Source organism: Trachymyrmex cornetzi, unplaced genomic scaffold (genome assembly GCF_001594075.2).
Source record: "Trachymyrmex cornetzi isolate Tcor2-1 unplaced genomic scaffold, Tcor1.1 scaffold47, whole genome shotgun sequence".
NCBI classification, from domain to species: Eukaryota; Metazoa; Arthropoda; class Insecta; order Hymenoptera; family Formicidae; genus Trachymyrmex; species Trachymyrmex cornetzi.
In genome coordinates this window covers 799,212-819,521 of record NW_017299509.1, presented here as the reverse complement: position 1 = coordinate 819,521, position 20,310 = coordinate 799,212, and the positions used below count along the sequence as shown (strand labels likewise).

The 20,310-nt window shown below is 38.7% G+C and overlaps 1 protein-coding gene across 4 annotated transcripts in view; it reads left to right on the top strand.

Annotated features, from left to right (window-relative positions):
- Positions 1–16,325, top strand: part of LOC108765091 (dystroglycan) — a 67,375-nt gene extending 51,050 nt beyond the window's left edge. For 3 of the 4 annotated variants that reach the window (XM_018513621.1, XM_018513620.1, XM_018513622.1), the window contains exons 2-15: positions 8,185–8,564; positions 9,594–9,806; positions 10,488–10,616; positions 10,806–10,937; positions 11,105–11,449; positions 11,576–11,647; positions 12,066–12,485; positions 12,766–13,310; positions 13,391–13,586; positions 13,710–13,877; positions 13,960–14,196; positions 14,268–14,457; positions 14,534–15,214; positions 15,300–16,325. In XM_018513621.1, coding sequence (XP_018369123.1) covers positions 8,232–8,564; positions 9,594–9,806; positions 10,488–10,616; positions 10,806–10,937; positions 11,105–11,449; positions 11,576–11,647; positions 12,066–12,485; positions 12,766–13,310; positions 13,391–13,586; positions 13,710–13,877; positions 13,960–14,196; positions 14,268–14,457; positions 14,534–15,214; positions 15,300–15,523 — 3,885 coding nt within the window. In that variant the 5' untranslated portion in view covers positions 8,185–8,231 and the 3' untranslated portion in view covers positions 15,524–16,325. The remainder of the gene's footprint in view (positions 1–8,184; positions 8,565–9,593; positions 9,807–10,487; positions 10,617–10,805; positions 10,938–11,104; positions 11,450–11,575; positions 11,648–12,065; positions 12,486–12,765; positions 13,311–13,390; positions 13,587–13,709; positions 13,878–13,959; positions 14,197–14,267; positions 14,458–14,533; positions 15,215–15,299) is intronic. The other variant, XM_018513623.1, reaches the window with a different exon arrangement.
- The last annotated feature ends 3,985 nt before the right edge of the window (positions 16,326–20,310 follow it).

Sequence of the window (20,310 nt, the reverse complement as noted above, 5' to 3'; positions counted from 1 at the left end):
AGTCGCGATCGAACATTCTCAATTATTTGATTCACTGGCAAAGTTTACTTTTTAAAAAATACTTATAACAAAATGTTATATAATATATTTTTAATTTAACATGTTATATAATATTTTTAATTTAAGAAACTCCTAAATAAAAAAAAATAGATTCCATTATATTATTTTTTTTTTATGCTAATATAATTCTAAATAAAATGTTTTATGAGTTACACATAAAAAAAAATACTCTTTCAACGTAATAATTTAAATAATAATTGAATATTTTATCATTTCATATTTGACCTTAAACAAAATTTCGCTCGCAACTCGCCAATGGCTTTCCTCCTTGATAAAAGTTTCTGGATCCGCCAATAATTCACCTCATAAATTTTCATGGTCACTGTCGCCGTGCATAATTGTAGCGCTCGGTGTAATTAAGATCCTTCTCGGTATATGGTAGTTTACACGCAGAGAGACCGAGTAAGTAAGCGACGTATCGCGTTACTTCCCTTTGCCAAGATCGTCGCCGCCGCGATACGAGCTCCGACGCGCCTTATTCGCGCTGCGCACGCAAATATTTGTCGCGAAGCCGCGCATATTCGCGCTGAATTAGCACAAGAGCGGAAATCGCGGTGGTGATTCTGCGCGGTCGTTGTATTGCACGTGTTGTTACTGTTTTCAAACACGTTCATTTATTAATCCATCCGAATTGTGATTGAGTAAACTGATATGTATTAAACAATCAGTAATCCATATAATATCTAATATATCAGTAGACTGAATGTGTTTGGATTGTTATACAATTTGTTTCATTTCCGGTTGAATAAAATATATCGCTCGCGGAGCTTGTTATCCGCGTCGCTTATCGCGCGATGTTGCTGCTACATGGAGAAAAATTAATCGATTAATTTTTGCTTTGCGAGAGAGAGAGAGAGAGAGACTAATAAACATATCCTCGCTATTTTTAAATAATGCCGAACTTATGACAAACTGTACTTGTCTGAGTGTAAAAAATACTGTAAAAAAATTAATTACGATTATAGTATAAATTTCTTGCAGTGAAATCTCCAAGAGAGTGAAAATGTAATCACCCTTGAAAATAAGTGAAAATATTTCACTTCTTGAAAAAAAAAAGTGACCATCTTCACACTTTTTAGAATGAAATCTCACTTTTTTCGAGTGAAATTTCACTCCTTTGAAACGAAAATTCACTCTAAAAAGAGTGAAAATTGTCTCTCTTTTTCAAGAAGTGAAATATTTTCACTTTTTTTTCAAGAGTGGTTGTATTTTCATTTTCTTGGAGTAAGATTTAAAGTGTAAGGAATTTAGAGTGTAAATCCATTCAAGTTACATCACATTAAAGTAAATGATATTATACTCAAGACTGTACAAGCACGAACAAGACGAAATTTATTTTACTATGCGGTAAAAAATACTTTACAGTGACTAAACGACGATAGCTTATTTACCAGAAAAGTAAAGTATATTTTACATAACCGGACACTTTTGTCCTTGTATATGGACTTGCCAATTTCATAAAATTTACTAGAATTCTAGCACGTATTACTTTTTCTCCGTGTAGAAGGCTTGCCACGTGATTAACGCTAAAACAGGATGCTGCTTTCAACATCGAGTAAAAAGAGGGTTAACGTCTTCGCCTGTGTTTCCAAGACTGCCGCAACAGCATCTGGAAGAATAAAGACTATGTAAACGTTGGCCCCTGTGTACACGAGCCACGAAAAGCGGTTATCGCGACGACACTCGAGGCAGGCCGAAACTCGTTAGGCAGGCATCACACTCTCCCGAAATGGTCAAAGTTATCATTTCGCGGCGGGAGTTTTCTGGGCAGGGAAAAATACGTTACATGCGACAGACGATGTGATGGAGACGACGATTGATATTATTGACCGACTGCCGCGGTTGACTTGTCCGTGAGCGTGAATCACGTGCATAACGATGTTACGTTACGCAACAGAGCGTTGCTAACGAGGATAAATGCGCTAGTGATACGATATCTATAATTAGAGTCGTCCCGAGCGTATCAATGCGCTCTCTCGCATACTATTATTCCTTGTGCACAGCGATTACTGTGCTCGTCATTTCTTTTTCTAGCACTTGGAATCGTTCTTGAAGACCTGCAACTGAATCTATCTATATACACACAACGTCAGATTTTTTTCATCATTCACCGCTCTTTGATTTTTTTCTTTGATTGAAAGACTGCACTGATAAAATTTTAATAAACATTTGAATAGTTCTAAGTAAATATTTACTAAATGTAAACAATGCTTATTTGATACAGAGATCATTAATTTGATTTAACCCTTACCATACCATCTATAATTTGGTGCCTCATCCATACCATCAAGGGTCACTTCAAATCTCTTCGCTTTTTCACCTCTTCAAAATAATTTAAAAAATCTCTAAAAATTCACCAACGTACTTTCAACTTTCTAGAATAAATATTGACTCTTTATTTTGGAAAATAATAAAATGTAGTATAATTTATAATTACCGAAAGACTCAAAGAAACTTGCACGAACAGGAATCGCTCGGTCACCCATATTAGTACGGTAAGGGTTAACTATTATTCTTTTTATTGAATAAATATAGATTTATTGTAGGTAAATATTTGCTTAGTACTATTCAAAGAAATATGTGTTAAGATTTAGTAATTTATTCAAAGAAAAGGAGCATAAAACCACGCGCAAAATGTATTATGTGATATTTAATAATATATTACAAGATTATGATATAAATTCTTAGACGTTTCGGCCAATATTTGGCATATTGAACATTCAATGCTACGTGCTTATCAACCACTGTTAGGATGATCACGAATTATGCGACAAAGAGCGTGAATTTTAATTTAATTTATATATGACTGCGGAATTTTATTTATATAATTCTTATACCGAAAGCGAGAGTATTTTTTATTTACTGAAGATGGCCAAATATTGGCCGAAACACCTAAGAATTTATATCATAACCTTGTAATATATTATTAAATATCACATAATACATCTTGCGCGTGGTTTTATACTTCTTTTCTTTGAATAATTTTCAATTATAAACCACTTTCTTATTAATTTAGTAATTTGTTTTTCCACTATATGGCGTACAAAAAACTTAAACAGTGAAATGTAACTGTATAAAAGTAACTATATAAAAGTAAGCAAATAGACATTTTAAATTTGCTACTGGTTACATCTTACTACCTTATGTTTTGTTTTTGTGTGCCTTTATTTGTCCGAAGATACGGAAGAATCTGGCGCGAGAAAGGAAATTCTACGCGCGCGGCATCGCGTTGTCGCTTTAAATTTAGATCGCGAGGGAACCGGATGATATCCATACGAGACGCTCCAACGTCTTTTAAAAATTTCATTCTCCGTACGCACGCAGACCCCCCCGACGACGATGTTTAAACTTTCACAAATAACTATCAGCGTAAAGTCAACTGCAGGTTCGTTTATTCTTGCATGTTGGCGCCGGGATTCGACGAAGTAGCTCGCGCGCGATAAATAATATTATTATAGTATTATTATATCTGGATGAGAACGTTCCTCTTCATACCTCTCACCGTCTCTCAATCTTTATACGAAGGTGAACGGGGCGCTCCTCTTCCCGTTCACGACGAAGCGGAATTCGTATCGCGTCTCTGGGCATCGTCGAGCGATACGCTCGCGTGGGACAGCATCGATTAATCCGTTTAAGGTCACTGACTCGAAAGACCTATGTAAGCGGCTTTCAAGAAAAGAAATAAAATGCGTGCGACGATTTTATGAATGAACTCAACGGGCGGCGGTATTATAATATATGAATAAATTTAATGCAATACTTTCTATATATTGATATGACGCCTTTTTATTACGACAGGAGAAATATCGTGGTGGAGATCTTGTGTCATGGGATTTGCGGTAAACTGAGTTGCGAACAAATCGAAGGTACACGTGTTAGGTCGGTGCTCAATGAGCCGCGGCGCCGAATACGCCGTACTCCGCGCCACGTCGTTTCTCGGGATTACGGAGCTATCGATTTCCACGTTCCTTATACACTTCCGTTCGACTCCCTGGCGTCTATATATCGGCCCGGTCTTACTGTTCTCGCATTCATCGCACGCGTGTCTCGCGTCGCGGCTCGCGGCTCGCGGCGACGACGGCACGTTGCACCTGCAGCGACGCATTTTCGCCCTGCATACCGTGCGGCATAAGACAAGGTCTCGAGCACGCGGCAAAATCTCTTTTCCGTCGCGCGTGAATAGACGAATGATTATACGATGCGAGTCAAAGGATATGTCAAAGTGTGAAAAATATGCGTCGAACGGTTTCATAGAAGGAATGACTGCATTCAGTAGAAACAGTAGCTTTGTAACTGTAAATTGTACAATTCTTTAATGTGGTTAATTTTATACATTTAGATCCATACATATGTATACACAGTGTTGTGCTTAGATAATTAAGAATTATCTAGGTATAGATAAGATAAATCATACAAAAATGTATCTTAGATAAGATGATGATGATTAACTTTACATCAATCTAGATAAAAGATGAAATTTAAAAAACTTTTATCTAGATAATAATTTTTAACTAACTATTAGGTAGTAAAACGATTTAAGGTACAAACAATATATTTATTTTTTCATTAATCTTTACTTTTAAGAATAAAAGTTTTTTGAACATTTCGCATCTGACAAATGGTTTCTACGTGGAATTAATATTTATTTATTTATTCCACAACTAAAAAAGGGCGCTCTACTGGTGCTGATGATGGCGATAATGTGTTATATTAAAAAAAAATTTAACGTATGTGAATACAAATTAAAAATATCTAATTTCTTAGATTTATCTTCTAAATATGGAAGTACTTCAATGTTGTTTTGAATTATGACCGATAATGTCGTACTAATCCCAGTTTTTTTTATCTATATCACGAAAAAAATCGTCACTACTACTACTACTAGAAGTTATATAGATATTTTTTACAATGCTCTTCTACAATCTTAGTTAATTTGAAAAAGAGAACATTTCTTTTATCTCTAAGATAAGACAAAGATAATCGATATTCTTAATAATTTATTGTTAGATAAAGTCATTTTTTCATCTAGATAATTATCTAGATAATTTTATTTTGTTAATGGAAAACACTGCATATACAATGAAGAATTAAGGATAAGGCGAATTATTAATATAATATATATAATTATTAATGAATGTATATTAATATTATATTAAATTAATATTGATACAATATTAATTTAATGTATATTAATGATATATATATATATATATAATGAAATAAGATAAAACCAATTATTAATGTAATATAATTTAATATAATATATTAAATTTTACAACAGGGTGCAAAGCTGCTTTTTTTGCTGAATGCAGCCATGATTTTGCTGGAGTACCTAAATATTTAGTTTGGTATAGATCTGAGATAATGTTATTGGACCATCGAAATAATTACGCAGGAATCTCAAGCATGATGAGCAATGCCAAAGTTTTGACATTCTAGTAAGTAGAAACCAGTTTAAATGTCCTACGTGATTATTTCGATAATCCAACGGAATTATTTGCGGATCTGTATCTTGCTAAATTTTTAGATACTTCAGCACAAAACTGTTTTCATGCACCTACGACATTTCCAATAGATTTCCAGTGATATTTGAGTACTTGCATTCTTTATCCTTTTTTTTTCGAGCAACATAAATTTTTCATGTGCACACAACGCGATCGGAGAACGCATATATTATTATCGACCATATATTTTATCTAAATAGCATATTCCTGGAATCCTCTGGAGGCACCAGAGGCAGGAAAATCACATCACGTTCGCCGGACAATCAAACAAAACACTTCCCGCGTTCGAACAATCGCGATATTCGATCGTTAAGCTTTGATAAATATTCGTTCTCTCGCGTTGCGCGATATTGCGACCGTGAAATCGTATTAAGTCCGACGTGGGGATTCGCGACGCGAGGGTGATCGCATACGAGAGCGATCGTTTTGCAATCCCTATTGTGATAAACGCTCCTATCCCCTTCCGCGTGCATTTTCCGCGGACTTTTAAACCGTTTGTCACCAGACACGCTCATCTACCTACCTTACCTATACGATCGGCCAGCACGCGTCGACCGTGTGTTCATCCTGTAAAAATCACGGCTCGTCGTGTGATATCAGGATTCAATATTTGTGTCACGCGATGCGAGGAAAGTCGACTCGTTAAATAAATAACTTGTCGACAGCGCCGCAACGTAAAACGAGCGAGCACTCATAGCCGCTCATAGTTCTGTGCATCCATAGTTCAGTCGCGTGATAGACTCTTCACGAGAATTATTATAAAATCATGGAGGGAGCTGTTTTCTATATATGCGCGCATCGCCGCGCCGGCCTTCCACTACTTTCATTTAAGGCAGCTGTCGGATCGCGGTATAAGCGAGGAGTAATGAGCTCACTGCTATATCTCATATATTCCGTGCGAACGCCTGTAAATGCGGGCATAAACTCAATTGTCTACACTGTATAACCTTCGCGGTCTGTTGACCGTCTTCGCAGTCTCGTTCCGGCGAGAGTTTAGCGTATCGCGTTGCCCTCGTTTTCATCAGCGCGATTAATGCGCGACCCAAACTTTTACATACATGATTGACAGACCCGCCGCGCAGTTCTCGGTCCTTGAAATCGATGCGAACGATCGCGGTCGTTTCTCCGACCTTTCTGCACTCCGCACTCTCAGTTGTAAGTCAATCGTATTAAAGTTTCATTTCCATTATCGGCAACTAAAAATATCATTTGCTGTCTGATTCGCTATTGCGACCTCGGAGGCGTTTAATGGGAACTTTTCTTATCGTTGTCACGGCCGATCGAAGAGTTCGAAAATCGAACGATAAATGTCGCGCGATATGCATAACTTCCGCGCGATTAAACTAACTTGACGATGAATTCCCTGTAAACTCACTATTGTCCCCGTTTCGATTAATTTGCTCGATTTGTCACGCGGTGACGCCGACCAGGAAAAAAATCGTCCGAGGCATTATTCGAGCCATTCCATTTATCCCGAATTATTCGGCTTCCCCGAACAATTTCAACAGATGTTACCGAAATAGTACGAATCGATCGTTTGCGATCGAAACACGTGTGCGAGAGGTACGAGTCGCGTTTCGATAAAACTGAATCTCTCTCGGTTTTATCGACGGTTTACCGGTTGCGAGAGAGAATCCAGCGGTGAACGGCTTAACTGTCAGGCTTCTCATTGTCCGGCCGCGCCGATTAATGAAACGGTAGCTCGACGGTACGAGCGATAAAGGGAAATGAAAAAGTAATGGCGAGGCGTTTATTGGCTATCATTGGACACCATTCGATGCTTGTTCCTCCGGTTACGAAAATGTTCCATTAGACTCGGGCCGAACCTAAACAGATGTGTCGAATAATTATCAGCTGATGTCTGATTATCGGCGTTAATATCGATCGACATAATACGCCTTTTTATTCAATCAAACGCATCGCGTTTGATTGTATTTTATTTCATTATCGATCTTTTAAACCTCACATTATCTTCAGATAAAGAATTGTAATTTTCGGGAAAAAAACTATTATCATTCACACTGAAAGAAATATTTGAAATATTGAAAAGCAAATTGTACTTGTGACTTCGATATTTATTATAAAAATATTTGTTGACGGAATATATATATATTTCTATAAAATATAGTTTACTTTTTTAATTAACTGTAAAAAAGTAAAATAGATGATTTATTCATTAAGAATAAAATTTTTATTTTGCCTTCTTTAAATGAACAAGGATTTATTTTAGTGGAATAATATCTCACAAATTTTTAAGTATTTTTTTCTCAATGCAGACGAATTGTTTTATTGTTGGAATATCCTATACGTTGATATGATTGACGTGATTTATTATACCGTACGTCTTTTAACGCGCCAAACAATGTGGCGAAGAGAGATCGTCGTTTATCTCAATTTGAGACGAAGAATGGAAAGCTACGTTCGATCTCGCGACATTTTAAGGATCGGAGGTTCAACTCGTGATGATCTCGTTTCAGCAGAGCGTGTGTCCCCGTTTCAGCAATCGGGATTTTACATCGGAATTAACCGCGCGCGTTAATTATTACGACACTGACATCGTTCGATGTTTATCACGGCGATCGTGACTCGAACTGAATAAACATGGCTTGACTCGTTGCAGGCGTAGCAGCATGGTATGGTATCAGTGACTGAGAACTCCCCCGAAACATGAAGAAGCATCCTTACATCCTCGCGTGCGCCCTACTCCTGCTGCCTCTGTCATTGGGCCTCAGTCTGCAAGAGGACGACCTGGTCTTCGACGACGTCGGTGAGGACAACGACAATGACAACGTGCCCGTCGGGTCTGTCCTGATAAATCATCATACGTCTCACGGTCGATCCGATCGTTACGAGCACGGATCGTCGTCTCGTGATGGCAGGAGGCATGCCTCTCGGGTCGAAAGGGCATGGGGCGTGCCGGACTCCGTCATCCCGGTCGGTCACATCTTCAGGATGAAAATACCGCGGCAAGCTTTTTCGGGAAGCGTAGATTTTTATGAGGTAAGTTCGGCGACGCGACTTATTCTTCGACCACGAACGTGACCTGAAGACCATCTCTCTACCCGTTCTGCACTATACGAGTCCCTGATGAGAAAAATATCCGTCCTACGTTACTCGAATTTTAAATTAAATTAAATCTCGAAAGTGGGCTTCCCGCAAAAAGATTCTCGTATCAATTCTGAAACTTTAAAACTTGGTTTTTCAATTTCCAGTTGTGATTTAAACTTACTCAACTTGATGATAATGTAGCAACTGTATTTTCTATAGTTATGATTAATTACTAAACTATATAATAGTTTTGTAATAATAACTTCAAAAATTACTCACAAAATTATCAGTTTAATGATTAACCATGGAAAAATACAATTTTTACATTATTATCAAGTTAAGTTTACCCACGAATTAATCAGAAAATTAAAAACCAAATCTAAAAAAAAAGAATCCCTTTTAACGTTTGACTAGAGAATACGGCATTCTTTTATTACATGTTTAGCGCTAATCGATTGTGTTAGTGAACGTTTGTATCTCATTGAAAGATTTTTTTGTACGAGGAGTAGAAAAAAATCTTATTTAAATACACCATACTTGCATTCAGTGTTCGTCCGAGATAAAAGTCGCGTCGGATTTAGACCACTTGAGAACGTCCTTCTTTCGTATTTATCGAGCCTCGTAGCGCCGTCAAGTATCAGCGATGCCCGCCGCTGCTTGAACGCTATTGATTTGCTTGTCCTCACATCTGTCATTTTCTTCTCTCTCGAGTCCCTGCCGACATCTCTCGTTGAATCCATATTTGCGATTCAATTTACCCCCCGCCGTCTCCTGGCATCACCAGGTCTCATCGCCGGAAATCCTTCTTAGGTTGAATGGCCCTAGTCTTCCCTTTGTCCTCGAAATTATTCGGGTAACGGGACACGCTCCTTCCATTCATGCGAAGGCAATTCAAAAGTTTGCACGATAGCACAAATAATTATCCTCTCGAGAGGAACAGCAGCGGGAGAATATGGTTTTTACACGCTAAAAACGCATTAGGTTCATGAGATCGCAGATCGCGATCGTTTGCCGCAATGGATGCACTGGGATGACGCTGTCTCCACTCTCTTGGGCGTGCCGTCAAAGAAGGACATTGGCAATTATCACTTGAGCGTCATGGCTGTCGGCAAGCACCATGACACCGCCAAGGATCAATTCGTCGTGCAAGTTATACCTGAGAAGTTTGAGGAACTCAAGCATAAGGACGGCAGGGTGAGTTATATCGATAAACGTTAATTCACCGTAACGAGAATGCGAACAACGAACTGGCGAGAGGATCGTTAGCTGCGAAAACGTATCGCTGGCATCGTTTCAAGTTTCTTATCCAAGTCGAACAACAGGTCCCCGCTGTACGTGCCTTCCATTCACTAATGATTAATAGAACTTAAAGATAAAAAGGCGTGGACGAAGAAGTGAACTTTTGGTGAACGTTGCACGTTTTAATCGTCAGCGAAAAGCGTTTCTGCGTCGTTTGCGTGACGCTGATAAAGAACAAAATAAAATAACGTTTGAAAAACTGTTCTGAATGAAGTATGAGTGAAAAGATATCTACTTTCCGGATGCTGTATATTTTTCGACTCGTAATTTAGTCGCGAGCGATAAAATCCGCGTTTGATGAATTTATAGTGGAACCACGAGCCATCGTGATATAAATCCGTCAGAATCCGTCTGGCGATCACCCATTGCAATCGCATCGTTGCGTTTAAATGTCGTAAAGACATTACTCGTCGCGGACTTTAACTGATTGACGTCAATTGACGTTGCTGCGTGCATAACGCGTCGCTTCGTTGCATATACCGCGATTGGCGACCTCGATCTTTCAAATTTTGCATGTTGGTTAGACATAAACGGAAAGTTGGCGACTGATGTGAAATAGCGCGATCCTAATTGCAGACGCATTGCGAGGATGGAGAGGACCAGACGATCCTTACGATTCTGCTGGATGCGCGGATGGACCAACTGTCGCCTACCATTAGGGTGAATGCCATCGAAAACCTCGCCGGATTTCTGGGAATGCACACGGTATTAATTCTACCTAATTAATCGTTAAATTCGCGTTCCTTTGAGACATAATCCGTACTTCAGAGATTGAAAGAAATCGTGCTTATTGTAAAAAAGTGATTAAAAAATTATTCAACTGGCTGTTGAATTTCCTGTGTCTTTTAAGAATCTATATATATTATAGGATTTTTTTATTTTTACGTTCTTCAGAGCGCATTCTCGATGCATTCCCAAAGTTTCAAGGATGCCACCGTCCTGGATTCCTCCGTTATCTTTACCGGACCCGGGAACGTTAGGCATCATAAGAACAAAGAAAGTCATTTGACTACCATTCAGTGGCAGGTGAGATTCGAAATTAATTTTTTTAAACGGTTATTTAATATGTGTAAGCATAATGATATTTAATCACGATATTTTACATAATTTTTTGTTATCAGTTTTTGCGATATCTCATTTTTTTAAATCTCTCCGAAGAGAAAAAAACTGGATACATCTATGCGCGTTCGTAGGTTGGCTGTGACGGTCACTTATGGAAACATCAAACAGAGTTGGTGAAACAATTACGCGAGCAGGCGAAGGACGGTACTCTAGCAGAAGTTCTGCAGCTTCCTGTGATGTCGTGGCGCGTCAAGACAGACTTGAACTCCTTCCTGAGAAACAGACGAGAAGCTGGCTCCGGCGATTACGGCGATTCGGACGATTACGGCGGTTACGATGACGACTACGATGGTGATTACGACGAGGAGAACGAGGAAGATGATAACGATGATAACTTCGGAGTACCGCCGACTTTCATACCAGACATGAAACATCCGCACCGGCATCATCATGGGGAGGAGACAATTGATTGGAAGGTGAATGTCATCGAGTGACTTGCCACAATCACGACAATTATTTTATTTTTAATGAAAATCGCATGAGATGTTCAATAAACGCAACGATCGAATATTTTTTATTCATATACGTTTTATTCATTTCAGAGCGAAGATGATGAACAAGAGATAATACCGAGAATGAGTCAAAGTGAATCGGATAATAAAACTACGACTACGGTAAGTGTCTTGTGGAATCAAACACCACTGCGATTGATTCCCTTTGATCAACGTTTATATTCGAGATAGACCATGGCTCTACTACGGTTTGACATTAAGAAGATTCCTATTTCTGCACTCCTCATTCGCCATTTGCCATACCGCTTGCGGGAAAATCGTTGCGCTTTAAAAGTTTAGAATAGCTACTGGGTATTGTGTATTTTATCGCTAGCCTCTGTTTCGTTTTCGCAAACTGTATACTCCGTGTCCGTGCAATACGTGCGTTCTAAAGTGTGCTGTACAGATTGCGTCGCGAAAATCTCTCCGCAGACGTAAGCCTGATACTTGGTTCTCTACTTGTACAACTTCTTGATCCCTTCAAACGTAACTAACCACTCGTATTTCGTGCCATACATCGCATCTACTAACGATTTCGCAGACAAGAACCACTGAACTTACTACATCATCACCATCAACAACTACAACTACCTCCACCACCACGACGACAACTACAACCACCACCCAAGCCACGCCAACGACCGTAACTTCTACTAGTAGCACCACAACGACCGTCACATCGGCTGATATAACAGCAACAGCTAGTAGCTCCACCGCTGTAGCCCCATCGATAGAATCTCCGCGATCGGAGACCACGGACGAGGAATCGTCGACGGAGAAAACGAAACCCGTGGAACCCGCCGAACCCGTTACCGTTTTACCAACCATTCCTTCGGATATTACTACGACTCCTCCTCCTGTAACCACTTTGCCGCCTTTTAGCACATCGGCCACCCAGACTAGTGTCTTCGACAAAATCGAGACGGAGAGCATCGGTATTACCAATGTTACGACGGAAGAGGTAATGCTTACGTGCTTTAGCGCTTCTCTCATTTGTATAATAGTTCACGCCGCCTATACACACCAACTTCCTCGCGCTGTAGCGTGTCGATTTGTCGCTTCGCTGAGACAAATTGTTATCGTCCTAATCAAAATCGTCTGTTATTAACGGCGCGTTAATAGCAGCTTAAATATGTATTCTACCGTTATTACGCAAATTTCTCTCACATAGAATTACTACACCACTCTTCTCAACGTAGTAATTTGTCATGCATTTTGATATGCAATCTTTTCTCACCTAGTCGGAACAAACTACGACTTCCATGAAAGAACCGACTACTGTACCAACATTCATCGTCACGGACGTTAACACCACGACCACTCTTTCACCTACAATCGTAACGAATGTTAGCGCTTCTACTATTACACCTGTAATCGTAACGAATGAAACAACTACGACTACGATGCCATCAACGTCGGATCTTCGCACAACGATGTCGAGCACAACACCGTCCACTACTAGCACGACCACAACCACAACCACGACCACGACTACTACCACCACCGCGGCACCTACAACCACCACAACAACGACAATACCACGGATTACCACGGAGAGTATCGAGTATGGCCAAGTCAACTTCCCACCGAGACGCGATAGGAGATTAAAGAAGATACCAGTGACTGCCGGTAAACCATTGAGTTATGTCATCCCGGCCGATACCTTCATCGATTTTGAAGACGGCGACACGAGGAACCTAAAGTTGAGTTTGTACTGGCAAGGTATACCACTCAAGACAACACACTGGCTTCAGTTCAATCATCATACCCAGGAAGTCTATGGATTGTAAGTTCATGTGACGTTTTTTATATTTATTTCTTTGATAAAGCAGAACATGTTTTATTCTACAAATTTTCTATCAACAGGCCTCTCGAGAATGACATATCTACATGGAATTATGAACTGGTTGCTATCGATAGAGAAGGTGCTAATGTTACTGATAGTCTCGATATTCATGTTCAACAACATAAGCTGAGTCGTAGCGTCAATCACGAATTTAGTATTTACTTGAAAATCGACAAACGAATCGAATTTCCAACAGATATCGATTGGGAACTTGAGGTGTGTATTAAATGTATATATGTATAATACGTATAAATAGTTATAACTTGACACTATTGTATCTTCTAAATTCTGATAATTATTTTTGTTTCTCGTTGATCCTTAATTATCTTTCAATTATAGGTAATCCGAAACTTGGCTGAACTTTACGGAGACAGTGACACTCAGCATATCACAGTTCGTTCCATCGATATCAATACTGATCGTGAACAAGCCATTTTCATATGGACTAATGATAGTCTTCCAAGAAGTAGCGAATGTCCGAGAGAACTTATAAACAAATTATTGCGCGTAAGAACACAGAATTGCTGTATCATCTTTTTCTTTTACAATAAATTACACAGATTTAAAAAATAATATGTATGTATTTCAGGTACTCATCGACAGTGATGGAGATCCATCAGCTTCTCTAAAAGCAGTTCTCGCTCCAGAAATCAGGGTAAAGCGTGTCGTATTTCAAGGTATTGGACAATGCGAAAATATGAATCGTCCCGAGATACCAAAAGTCTCTACCGAAGAACCGAAAATGAATTTCCCGCCGGTACCGAGGAATCAAGTTGATCATGTTAACGCGACAGTTGGCCAATTGCTTGTATTTAAAGTGCCAGAAGTATGTGACATTTTTATTATGTGTATTTTTATCAATGTCAACAATGTAGATAATTATCTATATTTTTTAAGGATACATTCTTTGATGCCGAAGATGGATCGTCACGAAACATGAAAATGTCACTTTTAACCATTGACCGAAGACCTATTCCACCTTACGAGTGGCTGCAGTTTGACAGCAAAAATCAAGAATTTTACGGTGTGCCAATGATTACCGACATTGGCCGTAAGGAATATCAATTGGTTGTCGTCGATAAAGAAGGTAGAAGAATATTCTATTTTTTAAAACCGGAAACATATTTGTAACAATTGAATAATCAAAAATTAATATTTCCTAGGTGCAAGTGCCACGGATGGATTGGTTGTCGTCGTTCATTCAGCACCTCACATGGCACATACGGTAGAATTTTCGATGACGCTAGATATTTCCTACGATTCTTTTGCGCATTCTGCACTTCAGAAGCGCAATTTTATCGAGAAACTACGTGATCTCTACGGAGACAGAGACACGAGCGCTATCTTGCTGCATAATATCTCAAACGGCAGTACCGTCATCACATGGCACAACAGAACTCTACCTACGTCATATTGTGCCCACGACGAAGTCAACAGGCTGCGATCCGTGCTTGTGAAGAGCGATAATGACCGACGCTCCGTAACAGACGAGGTGTTGGACGTTATGGGTCTGAAATTTCCGGTGAAGCAGATCACGGTGATTCCCATGGGAATCTGCCTTGGTGAATTAACGGGCGTTCACTCGCCGGATAGCCACGTGCCACCAGTGGACGATTCGACATCCGTTGGCGCGTTCCATGATGATTATCTTCTCACGTTTGTTCTGCCAGCGATTATTATCGCCGCTATGCTCATTCTAGCGGGAATAATTGCATGCGTGTTACACAAGCGAAGACGTAGTGGGAAGATGAGCGTCAGTGAACAAGATGACGAGCGGCAGAGTTTCCGGAACAAAGGAATTCCCGTGATTTTCCAGGACGAGCTGGAAGAGAAACCGGATCCCGGTAACGATTATTTAACAGTATATTAATAGAAATATATTAGTTTGGCAATATATCTGTCTATCACTGACACTTGGCGTGATTTCAGGCAATAAGTCACCCGTAATTCTGAAGGAAGAAAAGCCACCTCTTCCACCGCCCGAGTATCAGAAAACCGAGGACGGCGCTGATGTGCCGATGTTGCCTAAGGAGAACTCCGAGGAACCGTACCAACCGCCGCCGCCATTCGCCACGAATCGTGACACTAATCGACAAAATCGTCCCAAACCTACTCCAACGTACAGGAAACCACCCCCCTACGTGCCTCCCTAACAAAATACGGTACACTCGCCTACGCGAAAATATATGCTAGCAATGCTCGGAGACTCACCGATACACAAGCAAAACCAAATTAATTATAAAAAGCAATCTCGAATTGGCGACGACGACGATCGTGGGACTCTGAACGTTTATAGCGACGTTTAAACAAAAGCCCTTCTCCATTCACCCGGTATGAGACAATATACTGCTTTGCATAGCGTGAATGGAAGACTCTTCCGCGAGAACATTCTCCGAATTTGCGCGCGTTTTTACTTATTTTATATATGTATCAACAACGGCACATCTCACCATCGATTTAACGAAAAAAAGAAAAAATATTCCTTAGTCGATATTCGGTCGACATACACTCTCTCAATCATCTATATTTCACGCGAAAGAAAAAGGAAAGATTTTCTAGGGAGTATGGGAATACAAATCACGTGTTGCCTTTCGTAAAGAATTCAATTGTAGGGAAGGATCCACTGCTCCGAACTTGATACGCGAATTTAGTTTAGATCGTTGTAGAACCGAGAAAGCGGTAGGGAATAAACGTACTTTATTCGACTCTGTAGATTCGAGACAGCAACGATACTCATAAATATTTCAATAATCAGTGCCATTTATTAAGCAATAAGGGTATCCGATTGTGAATAACAGTCGTACGTATAATTAATACGGTTCTACGGATTTATCGCAATTACTGTATACAGAGAGTCTCCAGGTATCAAGAATGACGGATTTAACGAAATAATTATATTACGCACCTACAACGTATAACACTGCCAGAACGACAAATGCATGGTGTGTCGCCAAGCGAGAATAATATAATATTATATTAAATATAATATTATCTATTATATATATAATATCATATATTCTAGCTTCTTTTCTAAACCCTCCATTTAGGATAATTCGTAGCGAGATAAATGAAACGGAATTAAATGTCACTCTCGTGAACGGATAAAACTAGCTTGCTTGGCGATCGCTATTAGTTAAGGAGAAAATATCAGAGAATTGAAACGTTTTTTGAGACATTTAAAGGAACGATTATGATACATGCAATGCCATTGCAAAGTGACAGCAAATGCTTCCATTGGCACAGTAGGCCATGCAGATAACTTATCTAAGATAAGAAAACTAATGATAGGTAATATATACAAATATAAATATATATATAAATATATATATATATTAATACCTATTTGCCGTTCGATAGACGTCAGTCTGCAGTTATTTAGACATTGTAATTTAAATACTGCCAGACCAATCAAGTTGTTTAGCATTTACTTTTTGCTACGAAGGAGACACACTGTTTGTTTCACGCACAATCCGACGCTTTGCAATTTTTATGACTTAACAGCCGTAATATTTTATTTTATATCTCAGATCCGCGAATTGTTCACGAAGGCGTACGAATGAGTTGGCATCGAAGGCTTAACTCAGGATGAAAATAAAAATAAAAGAAAACGTGATGCGCACGTTACACAGCGACGGGACTATTTAATTTAGATTTTTACATAGTTACCAAGCCAAAAAATAATTACTATTTAAAAAAGAGCGGAAGAGGTAAAGTAATAAGGTATATTTGTAACTGCGAAAAAGAACACTAAGAAACGTGGCTCGCACTCTTTAGGGCGCATTTCTTTACAATGATTTTTGTAATTTTTTAACTGTCGTGTTGTGTGCGAGCGTACACGCGATGCACGCAAACACATACATACTTGCACATACTCATTTTATTCAGTGCGGCGAAAGAGTGCGAGATATGGTACGGGTACGTACGCAATCGTTTCTTTGATACCTCGATAGTTTCCTGATATTTTTGAAAAGGAAATACGAGAAACGAGTAAAAAAAAATTTCATATGCGTTCCGAATTTTCAAAGAGCTCTACACGCCGTTCATCGTCGGAGAACGACGTGCGGAGCGACGAGTTCACGGGCGCGCCTATATATTGGTGTGAATGCTGACGATTAATACGTATGTAAGATAATAACGAGAATGTTTCTTATATGCAAGTTATCACGATATAATATTACGACTAATTAATTCGTGTCTTTGTATAACGTAGAGGATTTAAGTGCATGGCAAAGGAAGCCATGTGATGTGCGATTCGCGTAAGGATTCTTCATTTTCCTTCGTGAATGTATCAAAACTGGTCAGATTTATCTATGCAATCCTTGGAGAAACGCGCTTTTTCGCTTGTATAACTAAAATGCATAGTCTTGACCGTTTTGTGCTTTGTGCTCTCGAAAGACAAAGAAGGATCATCGACCATTGTCGCGTGTCAAAGACTTTCCTTCGCGGATATACCCTCTTCATCGCTCTCGTCTTGTTTATCGCAGAATTCTATAAAAGAAATAGGAGAGATTGCGATTGTCGCCCGTACGCGATTGCTTTCATATCGTGAACCAATATGTGTAAGTATGTTTTCTTATTATTTTTATAATGTACGAATAAAGATCTTCTGTGTTAAATTTTACGCTAAGACTTGAATGCAACGCAATCCCACTTGCTGTTGCGAGGTGGGATTATCTTTAGGATTGTGATGTTTCTTTGTGCGCGATCCTCGTTGGAAGAATAAATATAAATTTGCGCGCGTGGAGAGGATGTTAAAAAAAAACGGACGTCCATATGTCAGATCTTTGCTAAATCAAAATTTGCATTTTGCTACGGACACGCTGGGAGTCCTATTTATTATTTCAGGCGAGATCCCCACAAAGTAATAATGCGGCTAACGGCGGAAAAGTAACGTAGCGATATTTGAAAGTGAATGGATATGATAAATCAGGAGTTTGCGATGCGTCACAAACGGAAGGAGCATTCGTTTGTGATCTGCGGTAAACAAGCACAAGTCCATATCACGCTTCTAATCATATCATCGCTCTGATCGTTGCGTATCCTCTAAGCGCTGCAACTTGCGTTACTGTGAAAATGATGGTAATGTATAAAAATAGGCATGTACGATATTTATAATATAGAGACAACATGTGGGTGAACTCTCCTAGGAGAGTCGAAGAAGAAAGGGAAACTTCACAAATATAGCATACTTGCTTGCGGCGACTTTTCTGGCCTGTGTGAGAAATGGATCGAAAGTATTTTATAACTGCATGTATAATAAAAGAGGGGACGGCAAATTGCTATTTACGACTGTGACTTTCGGCCGCTTTCTGAAAGAAAATCGGGCTAACGTGGGACGGACACGACGTGAAAAAGTTCCATTACACTACATTACAAAGAAAAGAAAAGAACTATCTCGCATCGCTTATACGAACGTGTTGTATACATAGTTATATACGTATACACGCATTTATGTTATTTCGTTTCGAATTATGCTTTAGACTGATCTGCAATTTATGCGAATTTAATCCTCTTGTTTAAAGAGAGAGAAAGAGAGACATGAAGATATTTTAAAGCGTCGCTCGAAATGAAATAGCGTAATTGTACATTATATACATAATATACACCTAAAAATATCATATCGACGGGAATTTTCAGATTATTTTTATTCGCTGCGAAAACTTTCGATATATATCAGAAAATATTTGCGTTGATATATTCGCGAACTGCGAGGCCGGAACATTTTTCGTACGAATGAGTTTCTCCGTTGAATAACAAAGCCATCGATATTTATCTTCTAAGTTTCTCGCTAAGTGACATATCTCGAGGGAGAGGAAATGGAAGAACCAAAATCCACGAAGATACAAAGTATCAGACCGAACCTGCGCCCCGAGATGGATCGCGTGCGATTATCTTGGGACCATGTAATGGTACACTCGTCGGATAATCAATGGGAAAAGTTATGTCGAATTAATGATATACATATACACAGATATCTCTCCGAGACTAGTATACTGACAAAGAAACACGTGTAAAGTTAAGAGTTAATAAAACCATTTTAGGATACTGCATGATTCGTCTTTGCGCTTACTCTTTAAGAGTGAGTGAGTCGTGATTGGAGATATCATCTCCGAGAATCCCACAACAACCAGTCAGGCAATTACAGTCACGCGACGAAAATTAATTTTACTTACTCGCGTTTAATGGCTTTGATTTTCGACTTTATTCTAATCTTCTGTTATATACGTAATTTTTGATATTTTCGTATAATTATTATACAACATATACGATATATATATATATACTTATATGATTATCATATAAAAAAAATTAGATTAAGTTTAAACAAAATTATAAATTACAATAAATTATAATACATTTTATACTTGGGAAATTTAAATTTAGCGCTTGAAAAATAGCTTTATAGCTTTCGTAAAGATATTAAAGACCGAGATGGTTAAGAGGAATCCATGCATAAAAGTGACTCGGTATCTTGTAGATTAGATTCCAAAGAAATACATTAAAAGTGATGTAATATGAATTTCCATGATTATATAAGATTTTCAAGACAGCGATACGATACGATTCTTTATTTGTTCCACGCGTTAATATTTCGTGTTGACATGCAGTAGTTTAGCAAATGTATTTATTTCTTCGTATGCTGACTTGCATACGAAAAAATAAGTACGATTCACATTAATTGTTTTAGACAAGGTTACGTCTTGCCACAGAAGAACGACAAGAGAGCGTAACCAGCTTTACGAGAATTCTGTTGGAAGTAATAGAGTAAGTAAACTGATATATATACATCTTTGTTCAAAGACGGATAACGATTAGAACATATTATCGGTCCTATCTTTAGCGTTTACGTTCTTATCTTTCGTGTATTACAAATCATGATATCCTACATATTATATGGATATATATAATATATATATATATATATATAATAATAAAAATA